The 17065-nt window shown below is 47.2% G+C and overlaps 1 protein-coding gene across 1 annotated transcript in view; it reads left to right on the top strand.

The window, feature by feature from the left end:
- The window catches only part of Ubac2 (UBA domain containing 2), a 133644-nt gene extending 121227 nt beyond the window's left edge, over positions 1-12417 (top strand). The window contains exons 8-9 of the mRNA XM_013022995.1: positions 736-858; positions 12132-12417. Coding sequence (XP_012878449.1) covers positions 736-858; positions 12132-12239 — 231 coding nt within the window. The 3' untranslated portion in view covers positions 12240-12417. The remainder of the gene's footprint in view (positions 1-735; positions 859-12131) is intronic.
- The last annotated feature ends 4648 nt before the right edge of the window (positions 12418-17065 follow it).

Raw genomic sequence — 17065 nt, 5'->3', positions numbered from 1 at the left:
TTTCAGTATTTGTGTCTTTACTGCAAATGAGTATCAAGTACAGATCTCCATGGCTGGATCTGGGCCATTCATTGTTTTTCATGTGCTTTGTATGACATTTAGCCACATCCTGAATATCTACCCACTAGACACCAACAATTCCACCATCCTGTGTCTGCTTTCCCTATCCCACATGACAACCATCAGTGTCTGTGCACGTTGCCGAATACCACTGGTTGGGGAGAAATGTTGCCCATGTTATAGATCCACAAAAAATGTTAATGTAATGTCCTATTTTTCTAAGGCTTTAAATTTTTACATATATGTGTGTATATAAAATTATGTAATAGTTTACATATAAATCATATGAATTCAAGATATAACTGTATAGATTGTGTGTGTGTGTGAGTGTGAGTGTATGTGGTATGTTACCAAGGCCTGAATTCAAGCCCTCATACTTGATCATCCTGCTTGATGTTCTACCACTTATGCCATGCCACTGGCCCTACTTTAGGCTAGTTATTTTGGTGATGGAGTTTGAAGGACTTTTCTGCTCAAGCTGAACCTTGATTCTCCAGATAATCAGCCTTCTGAGTAGCTAGGATTACAGGCAAGAGTCACTAGAGTCACTAGAGTCACTAGAGCTTAGCTACCTATTTTCCTGTGCATACAGGAAAATACAAGAGCAAACTCTTCTAGCATCGCCACAGCTCTGTGCCTTCTCTGTCTCATCATTCTTTGTTGCTCTCTTTTTAGGGAGGAATGATCAATTGGAATCGTCTTTTCCCTCCTTTACGTCAGCGACGAAACATAAACTATCAGGATGGTCGGCAGTCTGAACAGCAAGCATCCCCTCCTCCAGAGGTTTCTGAGGAACAGGTAACAAGTAACACCTGCTAATCAGCCCAAATCCGTGTTTCCAACTTAAAGCAGTATGGGGCTGGCAAGAAATCAAAGCTTGATTCAGAAAGAAATCAAGCATGCCAATCCAAAGATTTTGATAGCATTAAGTTGCCACCAGTGATAGCAACTTTGGCCCTTTATTAGCTGCTAGGGTTCTTAAGGTTTGAGGAAGGCTCAAGTGGGTAGGTGGATACATTGTGAGGACATCTGTCCATCATCCATAACACACATACATACACATGCAAACATATATACAAGAAACAAGGAAGTTGGTTCCCTACAAAGGGCAGTAGACAAGTGGAAGGAAAACTGAAAATAAGTAATTTTTTTTCAAATGCTTAACAATCACACTGAAGAGGAAGAAAATAATTTTCATAACTTTTGAACATAGTAGGTCCTCAGTCTAAACTTTTAAAAACTGCAAAGAAATCTTGGGCTTTTCTTCATAGGTTATTTTTTATAATGATATGAGACTAGCAATTCTAAAGTGATGTCATGTGTATTTAATAACTCTGACAAATGAGAAAATGATACTAAACTAAAAGAACAGTTATAGATGGAATGTATATAAAAACCACAATATATGAGTGTGAAACTCCAGGATTTGGTATTGACAGTAGTGATTGGGAACGAGAGTCCTCTTGCTTAGCGATGAAGGCCATGCTGTGTACATGGTCTCTCAGAAGCCTTGGGAGCATCCTGAGCTATGAGTTCACAGGTGTACATAGACACAGAAACAGAAAACTGTGTGACAGAATAACAATTTCTAGGCCTGGATGAAAAGTAAGCATTACTTTGGTATTATTCTGGAAACTCTTAAGTTTAAAATCATTTCAAACTAGAAAACCTTTTCATATCTCTAAAAGTATGTTCAGAACACTGCAATGATGATGCTTGGAAATTGCTTTCTGCCTATTTTGGTTTTTCTCAGCCACCAAAACAAAGTTCAGCAATCATAGCTGGTCCGATAATCCTGCCCACTTCCTCCCTCTTCCTTGTCTCCCGAGTAAACAAGCAACAGTCAGACACATGGCATCGGGCCTCTGCAGGGAAACTATGTCCTTGAACTTTCTGGAACTCAGAGATTTCCCTGGTCTGGGTTCCAATATGCTGCCCCCAGGTTAGGGCATGGCAAATGCTTTTGAGAAAAACCAGGTGTGTGTGCTGATGGCATCTGTTGATTCAGTCCCACCCAGCGGCCTCTCAGCTCACCCGGCTCCCAACAGCTCTGGACTGGGGCGCGGCCAGGCAGTTCTCTCCTCTTCCTCAGAGAACCCCTAGACAGATGTCTTCCCAGAGATGAGGACGAACGGCCCCATAACTTAGCATTTAAAAAGTAAGATAATAGTCTCCAATCCACATGGAAAGAAATAAGAAAATTCAGTGATAGTACTGTGAACTTGATACCACAGTGAGTCATGTCTTCACGCGGCAGCCGTTAACGGTGTGAGGTGTTTACAGGTGAGATACTTCTCGGCTTTAGCACCTTGGGGGAATGAAATATTGAAAAGAGAGAGCAAGAAGAATGTATGCAATAGAAGTTTGTAAGGTTGGTTTTTTTATGAGTCATTTTCCTTAAACCTCACAGAATGACACCTGTGATGTTAACATGTCACCGTGAGTTTAAGGCAGTGTTCAGTTCTTCCTTGCTTTATGTTGTGAGAAAAATCAAATTTATGAGCGATGGGGACTTTTTTTCTTAGTCACTAATTTTCCCTTGATTCTTCTGTTCTTAACAATGGCAGATTCAGACCATGTGGCATCAGGGCCCAGGCTTCTCATTGGCAGTGTCTGTGATGCCCGCTCTCGGCATTTTTATGGCAGCTGCTGCAGGATTCAGAAATAGAAAAGATGTTCTTGCTCTCTCTGTATTTACAATGAAGTATGTAAAGTATGATCTCTTTGTTAGTTTGTTCATGCTAGTCACTATCTAAATATTATTAATAACATGTGAAGATCATTTTAGTAATTTTTATCATTAGTTTTTCAATTAAATATCGGCATTTTCTTTAAGTGTTAGAGAGGTTTTTTGTCCATCCTGAGAGTTGCATGCTAACAACCTACACTACCACTGAGTCACACACCTGCCCTCAGAGTCCTATAATTTCAGTACATTAAAGAAACTTAGTCAGGTGCCGGTGGCTCACACTTATAATCCTAGCTTCCCAGGAGGCTGAGATCTGAGGATCATGGTTCAAAGCCAGCCCAGGCAGGAAAGTCTGGGAGACTCTCATCTCTAATTAACCACCAGAAAATGGAAGTGGCCCCGTGGCTCAAGTAGTAGAGCCTTTAGTTGAAGAGCTCAGGGACAGCACCCAAGCCTGAGTTCAAGCCCCACAACTGGGAAAAAACAAAACAAAACAAACTTAGCAGTTTTCTAAACCAAAAGAAATAAAAGAAACTTAGCAATTTTCTAAACCCAGAGAAACAGAAACACTTATTTGAGTTTTTTTAGTGTTTTGGATTTTTTCCCTGTAAATGTATACTTGAAAATTTTTTAGAGTTCTACAGAACAATAATAATGAACAAATCATGGGAAATACAATCATGGCTAGAGTAATGGGTGTAATCTTACTAGTTATCTTACTAGTTTAACCCACAGCCATAGACACTGGCCTCCTATTTTTCAGTAAGTAGACTGACAGCATCTCTGTCCATTCATCAGCCATTAGAGGTGCTGTCCCAGCCCCACAGAACATGCCTAAAAGGCAGCTAGGGCATTGCTGGTGAATACTAAGCCATTCTTATGCTCCACACTGTCTAGATCAACAGAAAACACAGGTTAGCAGAAAACAAAAGACTAGTTATCTCATGCCTTCTTTATGTAAGTATACAAAGAGGAACATAAGAAAAACGCAGGCATACATGGTGGCTCTGGCCTCTAATCCCAGTACTTGGGAGGCTGAAGCAGTAGGTTCTAGACTTTTACGCCAGCCTGGGCTACATATCAAGATCCTGCCTCATGAAGAGGGAGAGGAGGAGACAAGGAAGAGAAGGAAGGGGAGAGAAGAAAGGAGGGGAAGGGAAAGGAGTCTCAGAAGTTCATGTCAATTTGCAGAACTGTCCAGTATTCTATGGGGTAGGAGAGGCCAAGATTAATGAGATAAAGTACGTGGTGATGAGGCCATAAAGGATTCTGGACCGGCTCAGCCAGAGGCAAGGCTCTTAAGACCCCAAGAAGGCTTGGCTTGTCCCTGTTCTGTTCGGAATTGCACCCCAAGATAAAGCCCACTGAACCTGGCATGGCTGTTGGGCATTTGGTGTACATACTGGATGAGCTGTGCAAAAACAAGGGATGGTTAGATGCACCAGGCAACAGCAGGACAACATAGCTGCTCGGCAGGGACAGGAAAGAGTCACCAACTCGAGGCCCGAAAGAAAGTTGATGACACATGGGATCCCACAAAAGCTGCCTGGGGAATGGTGGAAGAGGAAGACGACATGGAGGAAGAAGCAAATAAAAAACCTTCCATGTCAAAAACAAAAAGAAGGAATATGCAAATAACTAAGGGTTATCTAGTAAATCAGATGTGCCCAAATGTCTACTAACTTGCAAAGAACTATGCCCATTCTTTATTCCATTTCTTTTTCTTTTTATTTCTAGTTGTTTTTGTACTAAACCCATACTCAAAATTAACAAATGAAATTCTGACAGATTTGCTTTTGTTTCATAAACACAAGGGTTAAGAATGAGCATGTTTGCCCTTGATCACTCCCCAAGCTTAGAAAATGAGCCTTCCTGTGAAGCCAGACAAAGAAGCTTGGATTTAACACAAAGATGATGCACTTCCACTTCCTCTCTTTCCTTGCAGGTTTTCCTTCCTTTTAGTCAGCCACCAGTTAGCAACCGCCTTCTCTACGTGAGGCCCAACACTCTGCTAAGTTCTCAAAATACAAGGTAGATAAGGCAGAATCGCTTATTGTGCGACTGCAGCTCCTAGTAGGCCTAGGAACAGGGTATGGCCCTTTCTGTCCACCCCTCCATTTTGTCAGCTGCTTTTGGTTTGGAGCCCTCTCTCATCTAAGGCAATTGCGAAAAAGACTAGAGTCTCTGGAGTCAACCAACTCCAGACTCCACCTTGTTATGAAAAGTGGAAAAGTACATGCTCAGTACAAGCAGACTCTGAAGATGATCAGACAGGGATATTGGTCATCCATGCCAACAACTAGTATCCATCACTACAGTGGCAACAATATTGTTCTGGGCACAGCAGGTGGGAATACTACAGAGTATACAGACTGGCTCTTGTTGATCCAGGTGATTCTCATGTCATTAGAAGCATACCAGAACAAACTGGAGAAAAGTAAACAGTGCATAGTTTTTCTTTAATAAAACTTGCCAGAACTCGTTTAAGAACAACAAGAAAAGAAACAGGAATGAGAAGGTGCACATGTGTTGAAATAGTGCTGTGCAGGTGGAGGAGTGAGCAGCCTCTGTGGAGGAGGGCAGTGACAGGTGTGAGGCGCCGTGGAGAGTGGCCAACTGGGTAGGACACCACTGGGGGAGAAGCTGTGTGCCAAGGAGTCAGGACTGGATCACCAGAAACCTGACATGCATGCATGGACTCTGCTGCTCAGCTCCAGGCTCCGAGAACCATGGCAGGATTTTAAACAGGAAATGACATCATTTGGCCTTGACATGGAGGGACCACAGATGTGATTTCTTTTGTTCTTGCCCAGAAAACATGGTGTGTGCTTGGAAACCCTGACCCAATCAGTGCTTTCATAACATGTTTATAAACATGCGACAGGCCATGTGGAGACCATTTGTGCCCTGTGAGAATGATTTAAGCCTTCAAGATACTTCTAATCTCAGCTGATAACTAGCAAAACATATTTAGTATTCAAGAATCTACACTTTGAAGACCTTGTCTTAAAAGGCTAGCATAAGCTAGCCTGAAACACAAGCTCCTCCTTAGGCAGGCTACTGGTGGATCACACCTGTAATCACATTTCAAGGCCAACCTAATAAAAAAAAAAGTTTGAATAGTAACTGGGATCAGTAGCATATTGGTAGTACCAGCTACTTGGGAGGCTGAGACCTGAAAGATTGTGATTGGAAGCCAGCGCTGACAAAAAAAAAGTTCACAAGACTCCATCTCAACAGGAAAAAAAAGTTGGGTATGCTGGCACATGCCTATTATCCTAGCTGTGACATTAAACATAAATAGGCCTGCCCAAGCGAAAAGCAAGACTGTCTCAAAAATAACCAGAGCATAAAGGACTGGAGGCCTGGCTCAAGCAGTAGAGCTACCTAGCAAGGGCAAACATTGGGAAAATAGTAAGATCCTTCTTCTTCAGGCTCTGTAGCACTGGGACACCAGGCCTGTGCTACCACATCTCTTTTTTTGTTGTTTTCCATACTGAGGCTTGAACTCTGGGCAACACACTTGCTAAGAGGGTTCTAACACTTGAGCCAGGCTTCTAGTCCTTTGCTTTCAGTTTGCTTTTCAGATACAGTGTTTTGCACTGACACAGTGACTTATGCCTTCACACCTCTAATCCAGCTACTTGGGATGTACAGATTGGGGGGTCACAGTTCAGCCACGGCAACAACAACAAAATCTGGGCGTGGTGGTTCACACCTATAATCTCAGCTACAGAAGAGGCCTAAGTAAGTATAAGCTACATACACACACACACACACACACACGACTGTATCTGAAAAATAATTTTTTTTTTTTTTTTGTCGGTCATGGGGCTTGAACTCTGGGCCTGGGCGCTGTCCCTCAGCTCTTCAGCTCAAGGCGAGCGCTCTACCACTTGAGCTACAGCACTACTTCCGGTTTTCTGGTGGTTTATTGGAGATAGGAGTCTCACAGTCTCTCCTGCCTGGGCTGGCTTTGAACCGCGATCCTCAGATCTCAGCCTCCTGAGTAGCTAGGATTACAGGCGTGAGCCACCAGCGCCCGGCTGAAAAATAACTTTTAAAAAGCCCATCCCTGCTAGTAGGTGCTCTAAAAGATAGATAGATAGGATCTTACCCAGCCTGCTCTGGGACTTGCTACATGCCATCTCTGAACCAGGCAGCAGAAGGACAAAGATGGGGCCTCTTCCAGGGATGTAAAATAATCAAGAACTACTCCTTCTGCAGGAGCTGTGGGAACAGAGGGTCAGACAGGGAAGGAAGAGCCTCACTCCCCCGCGGATCTTAGGGAAACTGTGGCCTGTGGCAGGTTTGGAGGAGGGGTGGCTAGTGTGAAGCGAACAACAGCTATTAAGAGCAAAGGCAAGTGCAGGGGCCCTGGCGTATACCCTGATCGGATGCACACAACAGAGCCACAAGCTGGGAATTGGGGACGGGGCAGGGAGGGGAGGAGTGCTACCCAGTGGGCATAACTTTCTACAAGCATCAGAATTGGGAAGAACCACCCAAAATGCCACTTGTTTTTGACACTTCTAGCTAAAGGGAAGTGAAAGAGGACCACAGCCCTGCTTGAGACCAGGCATTAGAGCCGTCACTGAGGGAGGGGCGAGACTGTCAATAGAACAAATCAAAGAGGACTACTTTGCTTGAGCAAGAATTATCTGGAGACCAAAGGGACACCTAGCCAAAGCACTGAAGGTTTTGTTAATAGAAATAGCAAGGAAAGGAACACTAGCCCCAAGTGTCTGCATCTGTCAGGCTTCTCCTCCTGCAGCATGACATGGACAGAACACATTTCACCTTGTTGTTTGGAGCCCTGTGAGCCGAGGGTAGACAGCGCGCTGCGGTGACGCCCGTTCCTGCCTGTCCCTGCCTGGGGTCAGCCAGCCATGAGACTGCGTCACGGGAGTGCCAAGGGCCACTGACTCATGTGACAGGACATGACGAGAGGCAGCTGACCAAGACACGGCTGCCCCAGACTTCACAAACCACACTCAACCCTGAGGAGGAGCAGAGCTGGACTCCGAAGTGCCAACCTCCCTGTGACTTTCAAGCGAGTTATCTTTGCTCTCTGCTCTGGAGGGTCAGAGCATCTATGCGGGAACAGAGGAGTTGGATGAACCCACAGGGAACTTAGTGTCTGAATGAGTAGATGTAGAAAGTAGACAACGAGCCCAGCATGGACAAGGACCAACCACTCCTGGTTTCTAAATGAAGTTAGACTACAGTGTGGATGCCGTGTGTGGGCTAGAGACTCCACTGCACTCCAGCCTGGTGATCCATGGTGACAGTTTCACATAGAACTTCCACGATCCCCACGCAGGAAGGCAGCGAAGCGGGTGAAAGGAAAATGTCCAGTACTGGATGCAAAGTGTACATGGCTGGCTGTCAGCTCTGCCAGCGTCAGAAAGTGTGTACAGCATAGCATGGCCGTTATGTGTTATCCTTTCTCATTCTATCCTTGTGGGGTCTGCTCATTTCACACAGAGGCCTTTTACCTTCTTGAAGAACTCCCCCTGCTACCCACCTTCACAGACAGGGGTGTGTCTGTCTGTCTGTCTGTCTGTCTGTCTGTCTGTCTGTCCCCTAGGTGGGGAACAAGGTCTCAGCCCTTGGGGAAATCACTGTCTACCAAGGAAACCAGACAGTAGGTGAGGTGCCAAACCAGAACCCACTCTCTGCTCTCCATAGTTCAGGTCCTTCAAGGTCTGCAGCTGATAAACACCAGGCCGAGCAGCCATGAAGACTCATCACACATCCCTCTTCTCCCAGAGATTCAGCTAAAGGGCTTGGTGGCTGACCCACAGAGCCTCAAGCGCAGCCCGCTGCCCACTCACAGCAGTGGACAATCTTCAGCAGACTTGTGAGGCGTGGCCTGGCACATGCACTGGTCCTCACGGGGCAGGAATGACCTCAGGAAAAGCTCACGCAGAAGTGGTGTTGTGCTCAAACCAGACATCACCGGAATGCAAACAGCACAGCCACTCCAGGCAGGAAGGGCCCTGGGACCTTTTTCGTCCTGCATCGGCATCTTCTGGAGCTCTACCAAATTCATCATGAGTGGAAGTAAACTCCAGTGGAGCTGGGCTCTTTCAGCACTGGGTTCCAAATCATGACTTACCAACCCCCCAAAAGTGCTGTAGAGAAGCCGCCCTGAACGTGACAAAGGGGAGACAAGGGACAGCGTTTCCCAAGCTGTTGAAAGTCGTTGATTGCAGCCTAGTAGTTTGGAGCCTCTGAAACACATCCACAGAGTCCACAGATAACAGGTGAAAAGAAGGAACCACCCAACTTCTAATCAGCCTAGAGATAGAGCCCGGAGGGGAAATAACCACAGCTGCCATTGTGGGCGCTTACTGCAACCAAGTTGGATTCATAAAACCTCTGCCAGGGTATTTCTCTCAGTTCTCACAACATGTGTCCAGCACAGGTGTCTACTTGGACTGTGTCCAGCACAGGTCTCCACTTGGACTGACGGTGGCCAGGAAGAGTTTCTAGAAATACTCAATGTGCAAGACTCCCAGGGAGAGGGGAAAGTGAACCTTGAGAACTGAACTTGGGATTTGGTGTCTGGCAGAGTGTAAACAGGATTAACATCAGGTGACTTGTGGAGGTCAGAAAAATTGCTATGGTCTAGGGCACCAAACCTGGTAGACACAGGATGTCACCAGGCCTTCATAACACAGAGAACTGTGGAATGGATAAGAAGAAAAAGAGGCAGTTGAAGTGGATTTGAAACTGGTCCAAAATGCTGAACCACTCTCTCGAGAGCTCAGGGATCTGTCTTTGATCTGGCCTGTTTAACATTGTCATCAATAATAACTCAATAACATAGTTTGCTAAGCAAATTTGAGGAAGATTCTAGCTTGAAGGACATTATCATAGGAGACAACAAAGTTAAAATGGACAGTGATACATTTTGATTGGCTAAAGAACATAGAAGTGCATGATCTTGTACATAGAGAAGCACAAGATTGGATTTGAGGTGGCTGGCCAGAAGGTTTTTAGTAGGCCCATACCAGTATGATGCGACTCCCTGCACAAGAGCACACACACATCCACCTTGACCAGTCCACACTTACAGAGTTTTGTTCTGGGGGCCATGTGTGGAGATGTTGCAGAAATAAGATGGAAAAGAAGGGACTGGGTTGGAAGGTTCTGTAACCTGCAACAATGCTTAGAAAGCTCACGGTCCAGAGGTGGAGGGAAACAATCCACCCTACCCACAGCTTCAGTGAGCCCAGCACAGAGGTCAGCAGTGTCCCCAGGACTTGTGATCGGGGGTCCTACTGACCTCGTAGACATGGTAAGGACGGTGCCCAGAAATGCGGTGAGTGAAGAGGAATCCACAGGCAGTGACAAGGGAAGAGCCCAGACTGAAGCAAAACACAACAAAGGGAGCAGGAGCTGGTAAGGATTGAGGGGAACTAGAAACTGGGTGTGGATAGAGAGAATCACTGGGTTTGAGGGAGAAAGCAGTTGCCGATCCATCTTGCACATACCCTCTGCTACTTCCAAGGGGTAAAATTAGGACTTGGGAGTTCCCTGTGGCAGGTTCTGCTCCATGAAAAGAGGAACTCTGCATCTGGATGCACAGAGCAGCCGTACTTCCTGCAGAACGTGGGCAGCCAGCACAGGGCCTGGAAAATGCAGAGCTTTCCCCAAGTGGGGAGCAAAGGAGATTCCCTGGTTCTCCCCATGCCAATTGTTGAACCTGGGGAGCTGAGCTACAGTTGCCTGTGAACACGACCTCTCCGTGCCTGGGCTGCCCTATGGCCCCTGTGGGCCGGCCCGGCCCGGCCCAGCCTGTCCCGTCTCGCTCACTCCTGTGGCTCTGTCAGTCAGCAGCCCCAGCCTGTGCCAGTCATGGAGCTGGAATGGAATACTTTTTAGAGAAACACTGCATTTCAAATCCTTGTTACCTCCTAAGTGTTCATGACCCCTTCGGTAGGACTCAGCTGCTGCCAGGTGTCCCCTGTGTGTCCCTGTCGCCTCCTAGCTCTTGCCCCAGGGCTCTTTTAGGGGGGAGGAAGGGAGAAATTCTGGGCCTAAAGGTCATTTAAGGACCCTGCCCTGACCCTCTTCTTGCTGAGCCCTCCTATCACATAGGCCATACCCATGGCTGGCCCCACCTTCAGCCGCCCCCATGCCTCACCCCTCTTCACACTCATGAGGAGTCCCCTGAGCAGGCACAGAAGAGCAGAGCTGTCCGCACACATGTAGCACCACGCGCAGGGCTTTCAACCAGAAAACTGTAAATGGCGACTGAGCTCACAAAGTCTCATAGCATACATCACCAGAAATCTCCACTGCTGTAACATATGCTTCTACCATAGGGTATGCCATTGTAATTGTGTTCTATTCGTGTAGATTTTCTATAATTTATATAATGTCTAGTGTTGAGGGCTGAACTGAAGGCCTCATGATTGCTAGGTAGGCACTCTACCCCTTGAGCCACACTTAAAACCCTTTTTGCTGTCTTTATTTTGGGGATAGGGTCTCATATTTATGCTAGGCTAACCTGATCTACATTCACCCTATTTATGGCTTCCCCCCTAACTGAGATGGCAGGTGTATACTACCATGCCCAGCTTCTTATTGTTGAGATGAAGTCTCCTTTTTTGTCCATGCTGACCTCATATTGCCAGGTAGCTAGGATTACAAGTATGAGGCACTGCGTGAAGCCTGTATAATCTATTCATTAGGATAATAGGTTATGAGCAAAGTTTAGTAATACTGGCAGTTTTCATCATGCATACACAAATACAGGAAGCTTCTATATTCACAAAATCAACCCTGCCCCTGCTGGCTTTCAGCCACCTCCGTCCCATCCCCCAGTTGCTGAACCGGCTCAGGCTTCTAGAAGCACGGCTGCTGCCGCCCACAGGAGTCCCAGGCTGCAAGCAGGACTCTGCACCCACTGCAAGTGCAGAAGAGGCCAGGGACTGGGAGTGAGTAGTGGTCATCAGAGTGGCAGCATAAGATGTGGCGACTGCAGGCATATGGCCACTCCGCACCCTGCGCTTTCCTCAAGGATCACACCTGGCTTGAGTCGGGTGGCCAGAGCTGAGCAGAGGCCGTTTGCGCTGAGGTGTTCCCAAAGCATGGTCCCATGCATCACTTGGCCCGCAGAAGCCCATTTTAGCTATACAGTGAAGATTACACAGGCAATGCATATTAATTGGCTGCAGATAATAAGAACTGAAAAGATGGCTTTAATGATTTCTTTAACATTAGGTTGTGCCATGGAATGCAAATGAGTTGGTTTGGGTTTGGTTCCTTTCACAGGTAGACCTTTCCCATTAAATGTACATAGATAAACGTGGGAGGAGCCTATGCTGTGATGTGGTTGGGCCTCAGGTTTCTGCTCCTTTGTCCATAGGTTGCCCGGCTCATGGAGATGGGATTTTCCAGAGGAGATGCCTTGGAAGCCCTGCGAGCCTCGAATAATGACCTCAATGTGGCCACCAACTTCCTGCTACAGCACTAATAGGCAGCCCACCTGAGTGACAGTGGCAAATGCGCCACCACCACGTCAGCCCAAGGACCAGGCCAGCTCTGCCACTGATGCTCTCGTGGGAGAGGGTGGACCCCCATGGCTCGAGATGGTTGCCGTTGTGGTGTCAACATAAGTTTACCATTAAATTAGCATGTATTTTCTATTTTTTTATTGGGCATTTTCCTTAGTCTGGAAATCATCACTCATTCCTATTGTGTCCAAATGCGGGCAAGCAGGTGCACAGCCTGCCAGAGGAGAACTGGCTACCGCCCTAATGTTTTTACTGCAGCGTGCTATCCAAACACCCCACACAGACACGCACGCACACACACACACACACACACACACACACACACACAATCACTGTCATGGTGGAGGGACAGAAGGCAGTGTGACTTCAGAATAGACACATCAGCTGGGCGCTGGTGGCTCACGCCTATAATCCTAGCTACTCAGGAGGCTGAGATCTGAGGATCACCGTTCAAAGCCAGCCCAGGCAGGAAAGTCCGTGAGACTCTTATCTCCAATAAACCACTAGAAAACCAGAAGTGTGGCTGTGGCTCAAGCAGTAGAGCGCTCGCCTAGAGCTGTAGAGTGCAGGGACAGCACCCAAGCCCAAAGTTCAAGCCCCATGACCGACAAGAAAAGAAAAGACACATCACATTGTGAACTTTCAATCATATTTTTTTCTCAAGCTTGTGTTCACATCCCATTGGCTACTGCTCCACACTTCTCAGGGGCCGAGCGCCAGTCACCATGCTCATGGATAAGTGAGAAACGGGAGCTCAGCCCAGCGCCACACAAGTCCAGCTCACTCCAATGCCTCTCCATTTCCCTTAAATATACTAATAATCAAGCATTGACTTGAGGTTCTGGAATGTTCTATGATGTTTCTTGGGAGTGATTCTGCTCAGATTATCCAGAGTTAGCCACTTGTGCTAGGGTGAGGTAGACAGAACAATGAGAAGAGTTGCTTCCTGGAGCCTTGTAAGGCCTGACCAGAGAACACAGCCTCCCACCCCCACAGGCTCAGCCCCGTCCCCCGGCAGGACTAACCTTCAAGCCCACCATGCTGCCAGTCCCTCCCTCCACACACATGTTCTCCCTGGCGCTAGACCCCACTATGAGGCAGTGTGCGCTGCAGAAATGGGGAGGGGGGCAGCAGGAGAGGGTCACTGTGAGTGAGAACAGCACTAAAGCAAGCTGAGCGATAAACTAATTGTGCAACATGTTTGTTGGGCAGAATGAGCGGTAATGTATCAAATTGATGCAAATTTTGTGTGGTACAATAAAATTTCTAATGTTTTACTTTTCAGTATTTTTTATTAGACATCTTTATATAAAGTTCCATTCTAAGCAGTTCCACCAAAAATAAGAAAAAAGCCAGACTGCTGTGTGTCTGCAGAAGGCTCAGCACAGCCTCTGTGCTCTGTGGGCAGCACTGCCGGTCCACGGCACCACCAGGCCAACACCTGGGGCCCTTAGGCCTCGTGAGACTCAGCTTGGGCCCCCCAGGCCATCATGCTGCTCAGAATGGAGCTGAGGCGGCTTTCTGCAAACCCAGCCGGTAGTGAGCAGTGCCCTACTAGGATCTCAGTGGATGGGCAGGAAGGCCGTCACCTTCGTTCCCTGCCCAAGGCAAATTGGGCTCATGAGGCTGTACCAATGAAGATACGAATATACAACCTGAGACATGCTGCAACCCACCTTCTGCCCATCCCCTGACAAAGGGCAGGGGCATCCACAAGCCCACCATCTTCTGGGTTCCTTCTTAGCCTCCCATAGCACCAAACAAAGCAAAACCCAGCTGAAAGTAGCACCACGCCCTCCCAGAAAGAAAGGCAAATGGTCCGATGTAATGATGACAAATTAGAAATTAAATCCAAAAAGATGGTGGCCTTACACCTATACATGTCTGCACCGCAGAGATCATGCCCTACCCAAAAGCCCCTGGGTGTTCCTTTCAGTCCTTCAGTGTGAGACTGGGGATGGAATAGTGACACAGCCAGGGATCATGATTTAGGGTTTCCTCAGAGCCCTTTCAGCCAATTCCTAACTCCAAACCTTACTCTCCAGGGCTTTCCTGTACCTTTCCATCTCCAGTGTGCCAGGCCAGTCTCTCCCTCCAAGGCCACCCTCTGATCCTCTCATGCATCCCAGCCCATCCTCTGTGTGTGTGTGTGTGTGTGTGTGTGTGTGTGTGTGTGTGTGTGTGTGTGTGTGTGTGTGTGTGTGTGTGTCCATGCCAGTCCTGGGGCTTGAACTTGGCCTGTGTGCTCTCTGAGTTTTTACTCAAAGCTTATGCTCTACCACTTGAGTTACAGCTCTGCTTTCTGACTTTTTCTGAGTTGTTTATTGGAGATAGAAGTTTCAGGGACTTTCTGGCCTGGGCTGGCTTCAAACCACGGTCCTCAGATCTCAGCCTCCTCAGTAGCTAGGATGACAGGCGTGAGCCGCCAGAGCTTTTTCACTTTAGGCGCCATTGCTGGCCCGCTCTTGCTTCCTGCTCAGATTGACACAATCTGCAGCCACCCACCTAAGGACTTTGAATACCTGAAAACACTCGCACCTCATCAAGGACTCCGAAATCTTTCCAGCCTATCTATGGCAGTCCCTAGAGGAAGAGAGCCAGTGGGGCATGCCAGATGAGGGCATCAGTGAGCTATTTGATTCAGTTTCCTAAGATCTAGAAAAGCCCTACACTCTTGACTTTGTGCAGAAGAAGATTCCGAATTCTGAAATGAGGAAGGGGAAGTTATTATAGACACACACCCACTACATAGTTAGGGAAAGCCTGCCTCTAATGTCCCAATTTATACACCTAGATGGAGTAGGGAACTAGCAAGGTAACGCCAGTGAACTCAGCCCAGTATTGTTTAGGATGTTTTCTGGGTCCCTGAGTTTATGACTGTACTTGCCTTCCCTGTCTCTCCAGTTTCAGTCTTTAACACAATACGGCTCCCAGGCCCACCACATTCCATGTTCCCAGAGGGTAATGGAAATTCTTTTTCGTAGAGGGATGCCAGCCACAGACTAGGTGATTGGGGACAGGCCACTGACACAGAACTACAAAACGGAAGATGGAGTACGACTATTGCACAGCAAAACCCAGAATGTTATTGGAAAACCAGGGCTCATCTCCCTGGCCTATACTCAGAAGTTACGGGATGTCAGAGGTCATGTTGACTAATGTACCCATTGTGCAGATGAACCCAGCTTCCAGAGCCACCAGTGACTTACCAAGGCTACCTTGATTCCATGCCTCCTCCTGATGCCCCCATCCAGAGAGGCCCCTGTAGTTCCCAAGTCTGGTGGAAGATGAGAGGCTCTTCACATGGGAACTTAGCCCTCAGCCTCTTGCCTCACCCCCCAGTTCCCCATTTGATGCTCTCTGCCCAGGAGGTGCACATCTGTGTCTGTGAAAGGACTGTGGTTAGCAGTGATGTCAGTCATGTCCCCCCACACACAGCTGAACTGTCCGGGAACAGAGAAGATGAGAAAAAGGATCAAACAAGATAAGGCTAACAGACTTCTGCAGAAGTGCTTAGCGGAGTAAAGCTGATGGATGAGAAAAATAATCTCAAGGTCATAGGACAAGGCTCTATGACAAATTGAGATCACAAAGTTAACCTAGAAGAAAAGCATAGCCAAGCAGTACCGTGTATGTGGTTCTACAGGTACGGAGCACACAGGGGCACTTCCTACAGCACCAAGACCAGTTCGTGTGACATCTGAAACACCTGAAAGCCCCAGAGACACATCTACAGCTCATTTCCAGTACACGCACCACCCTCACCTCACACAGCCATAGTGTCAGCTCCTGGAGTACCTAAGAAACAGAACTACGTCAATCAACTCAAATTGGTGCATTAAAGTGTCGCAGATCGGGAGACCTGAGCCACAGAAATGCATTTCTTCTCGATTCTGGATGTTTGCTGGGTTCTGATGGAGGGTTCTGCAGGGTTCGTTTCTCTTGAGGTCATTCTCCTCGCCTGAAGATGACCATCTTCTTCCCATGTCCCCACATAGTGTCCCAGTGGACCTGTCTCTGTCCAAATCTCCTTAAGGACTTTGGTCATACTGGATTAGGGCCCGTGCTAGTCCACTTGTTTGAATTTATGTCCCCCTTTAAAGGCCCTGTATGAGCTGGGTACTGGTGGCTCACACTTGTGATCCTAGCTACTCAGGAGGCTTGAGATCTGAGGATCACAGTTCAAAGCCAGCCAGAGAATGAAAGTCCATGAGACTCTTAACTCCACTGAACTACTAGAAAACCCAAAGTGGTGCTGTGGCTCAAAGTGGCAGACTAGCCTAGAGCAAAAGAGTTCAGAACAATGGCCCAGGCACCAAGTTTAAGCCCCACAACTGGAGTGGGGGTGGGAAGTGGAAAAAGGCTCTGTAAATCCAGTTACATTCTGAGGAACTGGGAATTAATCCTCCCCCAGAAGAATTTCAGGTGGAGTCAGGCCATAAGAAATAGCTTGGAGAGGAAGCACTCCACAGTGACGGTTCTGGGAGGAAGGTGAGGCAGCTACAGCTTTCCAGCTTTGGAATCACTGAACTGGGGCCAGTTGGGTTGTCTGTGGCTTTCCTGTGAAGTCTTTCTCCCGCTGCAGAGGAGCAGGAGAATGGAGAACGGAGGCTCTGGGCCTGTTCTTCCACTCTAAGCACTGTGTTCATATTAACAAATAATCACTAAGATCTGATTTTTGAAAATAGGTAATAAAGATTTCAAGATTTTTCCACTGCATGTCTGACCTCAGTTAGATGTTCCCACCAAACCCAAACCAGAAGAGAGCAGAGGTCAGAGGTCAGAA

This window comes from Dipodomys ordii, unplaced genomic scaffold (assembly GCF_000151885.1).
Source record: "Dipodomys ordii isolate 6190 unplaced genomic scaffold, Dord_2.0 Scaffold65, whole genome shotgun sequence".
NCBI lineage: Eukaryota > Metazoa > Chordata > Mammalia > Rodentia > Heteromyidae > Dipodomys > Dipodomys ordii.
The sequence above is the reverse complement of the archived record's forward strand: the minus strand, read 5'-3'. Positions and strand labels throughout refer to the sequence as shown.